Consider the following 7357-nt stretch of genomic DNA (forward strand, 5'->3'; position numbering starts at 1 on the left):
ACAACGCCTTGATTGGCCCAGCCATGTAGCCTACTGCAGGAAGCAAACATCAGAGTACAACTCCTTGATTGGCCCAGCCATGTAGCCTACTGCAGGAAGCAAACATCAGAGTACAACTCCTTGATTGGCCCAGCCATGTAGCCTACTGCAGGAAGCAAACATCAGAGTACAACTCCTTGATTGGCCCAGCCATGTAGCCTACTGCAGGAAGCAAACATCAGAGTACAACTCCTTGATTGGCCCAGCCATGTAGCCTACTGCAGGAAGCAAACATCAGAGTACAACGCCTTGATTGGCCCAGCCATGTAGCCTACTGCAGGAAGCAAACATCAGAGTACAACTCCTTGATTGGCCCAGCCATGTAGCCTACTGCAGGAAGCAAACATCAGAGTACAACGCCTTGATTGGCCCAGCCATGTAGCCTACTGCAGGAAGCAAACATCAGAGTACAACTCCTTGTAGGCTATTTTAATCACACTCGAGTTGTGTTTTAATTATTTGTTTATTTTTATTTTATTTAACCTTTATTTAACTAGGCAAGTCAGTTAATAAGAACAAATTCTTATTTACAATGACAGCCTACCCCGGCTAAAGAGGGGTCCCTGAAGAATTTGCTATTCCAAAAGGGATCCCTGGCCCCAAAAAATGGAGAACCCCTGCAGTAAATCAAATCAAATATTATTGGTCACATACATGTGATTAGCAGATGTTATTGCGTTTGTAGCGAAATTCTTGTGCTTCTAGCTCCGACAGTACAGTAAAATCTAACAAGTAATATCTAACAAATTACACAACATATACCCAAATACACACACATGTAAGTAGGAATGAATTAAGACTATATACATATGGACGAGTGATGTCAGAGAGAAACTAAGATACAGTAGAATAGTATAGAATACAGTATATACATATGAGATGATTAAAACTAGATATGTAGACATTATTAAGTGAATGAGATACCGTAGAATAGTATAGAATACAGTATATACATATGAGATGAGTAATGCCAGATATGTCAACATTATTAAAGTGACTAATGTTCCATTCCTTAAAGTGGCCAGTGATTTCTAGTCTATGCCTACAGGCAGCAGCCTCTAATGTGCTAATGATGGGTGTTTAACAGTCTGATGGCCTTGAGATAGAAGCTGTTTTTCAGTCTCTCGGTCCCAGCTTTGATGCACCTGTACTGACCTCGCCTTCTGGATGATAGCGGGGTGAACAGGCATTGGATCGGGTGGTTGTTGTCCTTGATGATCTTTTTGGCCTTCCTGTGACATCGGGTGGTGTAGGTGTCATGGAGGGCAGGTAGTTTGCCCCCGGTGATGCGTTGTGCTGACATCACTACCCTCTGGAGAGCCTTGCGGTTGCATTAGGTCAATAATGCTTGTTGATAACAATAATTGATGACAGATCTCTTCATCTTTTCTCCCTTACACACACACACACACACACACACACACACACACACACACACACACACACACACACACACACACACACACACACACACACACACACACACACAACATGTGATGTACTATCCTTGTGGGGACCTAAAATTGATTACCATTCCAAATCTATTTTCCCCTAAACCCTAAGCCTTACCCCTAACCCCTAACCCCTAACCCCGAACCCCTAAACCCTAACCCTAACCCCTAACCCCTAACCCTAACCCCTAACCGTAACCCTAACCCCTAACCCCTAACCGTAACCCTAACCCTAACCCCTAACCCTAACCCCTAACCCCTAACCCCTAACCGTAACCCTAACCCCTAAGCCTAACCCCTAACCGTAACCCTAACCCCTAACCGTAACCCCTAACCCCTAACCGTAACCCTAACCCTAACCCCTAACCCTAACCCCTAACCGTAACCCTAACCCCTAAGCCTTACCCTAACCCTAACCCCTAACCCCTAACCCTAACCTCTAACCGTAACCCTAACCCCTAAGCCTTACCCTAACCCTAACCCCTAACCCTAACCCCTAACCGTAACCCTAAACCCTTACCCTAACCCCTAACCCCTAACCCTAACCCCTAACCGTAACCCTAACCCCTAAGCCTTACCCTAACCCTAACCCCTAACCCTAACCCCTAACCCTAACCCCTAACCGTAACCCTAACCCTAACCCCTAACCCTAACCCCTAACCGTAACCCTAACCCCTAAGCCTTACCCCTAACCCCTAACCCTAACCCTAACGCAGTTTGTCTAATAGACATAACATATAAATGGGCAGGGTATACAGGCTGTCACGCAGTTTGTCTAATAGACATAACATATAGGTGGGCAGGGTATACAGGCTGTCACGCAGTTTGTCTAATAGACATAACATATAGATAGGCAGGGTATACAGGCACAGTTTGTCTAATAGACATAACATATAGATAGGCAGGGTATACAGGCACAGTTTGTCTAATAGACATAACATATAGATAGGCAGGGTATACAGGCACAGTTTGTCTAATAGACATAACATATAGATAGGCAGGGTATACAGGCACAGTTTGTCTAATAGGATTATGGAAACATTTAAAACCACATCGTTTTTATTCGACATAGGTTTTTGCAGGCAATTGTCCTGTCCACTTTCAAACTTTAAAATGTTGACAAAAATTCACCAGGAAAGTTCATGGAAACATAGCTACTGTCTCCTTATCCATCCATGTTACAGGACTCACAACTAATACTCTACACAGGATAGACATGGGGAGTTGAGTTGAGCCTGTGCTCCTGAGTATCTGTTTATGTGTCAGTATTAGTGCATGTGTGTGTAGGTCTAACTCCTTGTTCATTTAAAACCGGAAGCAATAGCGATCCTATCCCTAGCCAGACATGTTAGATAGCAGGTTCCCCAAGTTGTGACAGTGGAAGCAGCCAGGAAACACTGAAAGGTCGCTGACGATTAGATTAAAGACTACACCTCTGATATGACCTTTTAACCAGGGACACCATTTTAATCGCAACCTCTCTTATTGGGACCATTGTTCTCCTAAAGGTCTCAGGTCTTAGTCATTTCTTATCTGGCTGTACTCTGAGGCCAAGGGGATGAGAGAGAGAGAGGGGGAGACTTGGTCATTGTCATGGGTCTCGCCAAGTGGAGCCCTATTCCCTATATAGTGCACTACTTTAGACCAGAGCCCATAGGAAATCCAATTGGCTGTGTTCAGAAGTTGTACACTAGGTAGAAAACGAGGGTTCCATAGGACGCATAAAGCTTCAGTCAGCGGTGCTGGGCTGGACTCTCTCTATATAAGGGGTTCTGGGTCCGCCAAGAGAACCACACAGCACCACCGGGTGAGAGCGAAGGAGACACCGACAGAGACACACAGAGACTCACCCAACCTTCACCAGACCACTGATCCACACCTGCAGCCGGGCTGTCACTTTCAAGGCTCTTTCTCTTGGACTCCTCTTTCCTCTCTCTCTCCATCTGTCGCTCCTGATCATGTGGAAGGCTGCAGTGTTGACGTTTGGCCTGTTGGTGGCGCTGGTGGGTATGGTGCAGGCTGCAGAGGGCCACGCTAACTCTATCTACGGTGTGAAGCTGTGCGGGAGAGAGTTTATACGGGCCGTCATCTTCACCTGCGGAGGATCGCGTTGGAGGAGAGGAGTGGGCGACGCCGGTGAGATGGGTGTGTGTCTGTGAGAGACGATGTGTATGTGTACCTGTGGCTGTGGTTGTGAATGTGTGGGATTGATTGTCTATGTGTGCCTGTGTGCCTGTGTGTGTGTGTGTGCATGTGTGTAGCCATTTCTTTTCTATTAAGCATTCAAATCATTTTATTTTCCTCGTCCTTCCAGGTGACATCTCCATTGACGAGGAGACTGAGGCCTACAGCCCATGGAGCTCCAACGCCATCCCCGGCCTCGCCAGCAAGCAGCGTCCAGGATTGGAGGCTCAGGGCTGGGCAGGCGAGGTCAGGGAGGGGGGCTCTGCCGCTGCTGTGTTCAGTCGTTTGGCCCGCTCGCCCATCTCAGAGGAAGTGCTAGAGGCGCTGCGCAGTGCGGACAGGAAGGGGCGGGATGTCGTGGTGGGCCTCTCCAACGCCTGCTGCAAGTGGGGCTGCAGCAAGAGCGAGATCAGCTCCCTCTGTTGAGCACTACCAACACCTCTCCTTTTCATCCCTCTGTTGAGCACTACCAACACCTCTCCTTTTCATCCCTCTGTTGAGCACTACCAACACCTCTCATTTTCATCCCTCTGTTGAGCACTACCAACACCTCTCCTTTTCATCCCTCTGTTGAGCACTACCAACACCTCTCCTTTTCATCCCTCTGTTGAGCATCCCTCCCTCCTTCCCTCTAGCCCTCCATCCCTCTAGCCCTCCTTCCCTCTAGCCCTCCATCCCTCCTTGCCTCTAGCCCTCCATCCCTCTAGCCCCCCCATCCCTCCTTCCCTCCATCCCTCCACTTTTCTATCCTTCCATTCCTCCTGCTTCTTCTCCTTCTCCTGGATCATTGTGTTGCTCATTTAGGGTCATGTATTCTCCAACCTATGTCAGTATTATGAGCAGTTTTTGTGTGTTTTGTTACTGATATGACAGTCCAATAAAGTTGTGTTTTGAAAGTGGTAATGTGTTACTCTTCATTGACATTTCTGAATGACTCTTACTTGATGTATTACAGTACCTGAAAATATTTTACCACAAATACTTTATTTCTCAACAACAATAGACTAGATCAGGATTTCCCAAACTCGGTCCTGGCCCCCCCTGGGTGCACTTTTGTTTTTTTCCCTAGCAGTACACAGCCGATTCAAATAACCAAAGCTTGATGATGAGTTGGTTATTTAAATCAGCTGTGTAGTCCTTAGGTAAAACAAATAAAATAATGAGTACCCAGGAAGGGCCCCAAGACCGAGTTTGGGAACCCTGGACGAAAGGACGGTTATTGTAACTTCCTCCTCCTGGTCTTTGGTGGTGGACTTTGACTGGCTGTCACGCACACCTGTTTAAAATATGATGACCCCAACAGACGATTCTATTCCGCTAGGCCCACATGGCATTAAAAAGTAGACGTTTATTCCAAGCCATAAAATTGCCTTTTACACTGTCTATTCACTCACTGGTAAATGTAAATAAAAATTTGACTTTGATGAAAGATTATCTATTATATTGACCTAATTGATTTTGCAGTGTAATCACGTGTGATGTGAACAGATCGGCGATTGGGCAAAACTAATCAAGCGTGTGGAACGTTGAGCCATGTACGGAAGCCGAACAAGGACCTGCTGGTGGATTTTTGAAACTGACATGACAGCTATTTCTCACACAGAGCCAGAGCTACTTATCGCAACAGCAAGGGGGTTCGGGATTATCTCTTTGCTCTAAAAACAAAGTGAGAGATCCAAACCCTTTGCTACTAAATACATCTGGATTGCATCTGCCATTCTGTAAATGCTCATTGCCACGGTACCGGTAGCTACTGCTAACAAAGCAATTACGGATCTGACAAATCGGTGCGACCAGGTAAAGGCTTTCTTTGGCGGCACTTTCAACATGAAGCTATTAGCTAGCTAGATACCCAACTAACTAGCCAATTAACCAACGTTAGCCATATAATATGTCATTGTGTTGTCTTTATCGTTTGCACTTGGCTAGCTAACAATGTCTACACTCGTTCATTTGTTAGATGTTTATGTAGTTAGCTAGCTAACGAGCTAATGTCACTTGCGGCGAAATGCGAGGCCGTATCGGCCTACTTGCCCAAGCCGGCCAGGGACTCCCTACTTTATTAGCTAGCAAAATTGCTAACTAGCGTAGCTAGCATGCAATGCGGAATGCTTGCGGAGGCAAAGCTAGATTAGGTAACGTTGGCTAGTTACGTATCGTGTTTATAATGGGGACTGATTACTACTAACAAACTAGTTAACGTTAGCTAGGTATCTAAATTACTTTGTCAACGTCCGTTGATGTGCTATTTGTTTTGGTCCCAGGTCGGTTGTGAAGGTAGTCCTGATGTTGGTGATTAGAATGCGTTCTTTGCATTCCGACCCTTGACTGACGCGTTCTATTCTTTACTCTACTTGTGATGTTGTGCTAGAGAGACAACTCTGCTTGTGATGTTGGGCTAGAGAGACAACTCTGCTTGTGATGTTGGGCTAGAGAGACAACTCTGCTTGTGATGTTGGGCTAGAGAGACAACTCTGCTTGTGATGTTGGGCTAGAGAGACAACTCTGCTTGTGATGTGATGTTGGGCTAGAGAGACAACTCTGCTTGTGATGTTGGGCTAGAGAGACAACTCTGCTTGTGATGTTGGGCTAGAGAGACAACTCTGCTTGTGATGTTGGGCTAGAGAGACAACTCTGCTTGTGATGTTGGGCTAGAGAGACAACTCTGCTTGTGATGTTGGGCTAGAGAGACAACTCTGCTTGTGATGTTGGGCTAGAGAGACAACTCTGCTTGTGATGTTGGGCTAGAGAGACAACTCTGCTTGTGATGTTGGGCTAGAGAGACAACTCTGCTTGTGATGTTGGGCTAGAGAGACAACTCTGCTTGTGATGTTGGGCTAGAGAGACAACTCTGCTTGTGATGTTGGGCTAGAGAGACAACTCTGCTTGTGATGTTGGGCTAGAGAGACAACTCTGCTTGTGATGTTGGGCTAGAGAGACAACTCTGCTTGTGATGTGATGTTGTGCTAGAGAGACAACTCTGCTTGTGATGTGATGTTGGGCTAGAGAGACAACTCTGCTTGTGATGTGATGTTGGGTTAGAGAGACAACTCTGCTTGTGATGTTGGGTTAGAGAGACAACTCTGCTTGTGATGTTGGGCTAGAGAGACAACTCTGCTTGTGATGTTGGGCTAGAGAGACAACTCTGCTTGTGATGTTGGGCTAGAGAGACAACTCTGCTTGTGATGTTGGGCTAGAGAGACAACTCTGCGTTCTGATGTGATGTTGGGCTAGAGAGACAACTCTGCGTTCTGATGTGATGTTGGGCTAGAGAGACAACTCTGCTTGTGATGTGATGTTGGGCTAGAGAGAACTCTGCTTGTGATGTGATGTTGGGCTAGAGAGACAACTTTGCTTGTGATGTTGGGCTAGAGAGACAACTCTGCGTTCTGATGTGATGTTGGGCTAGAGAGAACTCTGATGTGATGTTGGGCTAGAGAGACAACTCTGATGTGATGTTGGGCTAGAGAGACAACTCTGTGATGTTGGGCTAGAGAGACAACTCTGCCTCTGATGTGATGTTGGGCTAGAGAGAACTCTGCCTCTGATGTGATGTTGGGCTAGAGAGAACTCTGCCTCTGATGTGATGTTGGGCTAGAGAGACAACTCTGCCTCTGATGTGATGTTGGGCTAGAGAGACAACTCTGCCTCTGATGTGATGTTGGGCTAGAGACAACTCTGCC

At 46.4% G+C, this 7357-nt stretch overlaps 2 protein-coding genes across 14 annotated transcripts in view; both read left to right on the forward strand.

Annotated features, from left to right (window-relative positions):
* The first annotated feature begins 3240 nt into the window (after nt 1-3240).
* rln3b (relaxin 3b) lies at nt 3241-4573 on the forward strand. Of its 2 annotated transcripts, none has more exons than XM_021594035.3 (2): nt 3241-3626; nt 3805-4573. In XM_021594035.3, the coding sequence occupies exons 1-2, from the start codon at nt 3449-3451 to the stop codon at nt 4098-4100; spliced, it is 474 nt and encodes a 157-aa protein (XP_021449710.1). In that variant the 5' UTR covers nt 3241-3448; the 3' UTR covers nt 4101-4573. The 2 variants fall into 2 exon arrangements, with proteins under 2 accessions (XP_021449710.1, XP_021449709.1); XM_021594034.3 differs by having other exon boundaries at nt 3280-3635.
* Nucleotides 4574-5191: 618 nt separating this feature from the next.
* The window catches only part of tnpo2b (transportin 2b), a 28478-nt gene continuing 26312 nt past the window's right edge, over nt 5192-7357 (forward strand). For all 12 annotated transcript variants that reach the window (XR_016485649.1, XR_016485651.1, XR_016485652.1 and 9 more), the window contains exon 1: nt 5192-5471. The gene's annotated coding sequence lies outside the window, so the exon portion shown is untranslated. The remainder of the gene's footprint in view (nt 5472-7357) is intronic.

Source organism: Oncorhynchus mykiss, chromosome 13, assembly GCF_057628025.1.
Source record: "Oncorhynchus mykiss isolate SJ-2025 chromosome 13, ASM5762802v1, whole genome shotgun sequence".
Lineage (NCBI taxonomy): Eukaryota > Metazoa > Chordata > Actinopteri > Salmoniformes > Salmonidae > Oncorhynchus > Oncorhynchus mykiss.

Excerpts from the sequence above, each read along its gene's own strand:
- rln3b (XM_021594034.3), top strand. The coding sequence starts at position 3,449 with ATGTGGAAGGCTGCAGTGTTGACGTTTGGCCTGTTGGTGGCGCTGGTG. Across the intron at positions 3,636-3,804 it reads GGGCGACGCCGGTGAGATGG|GTGACATCTCCATTGACGAG; the intron begins GTGTGTGTCTGT and ends TCGTCCTTCCAG.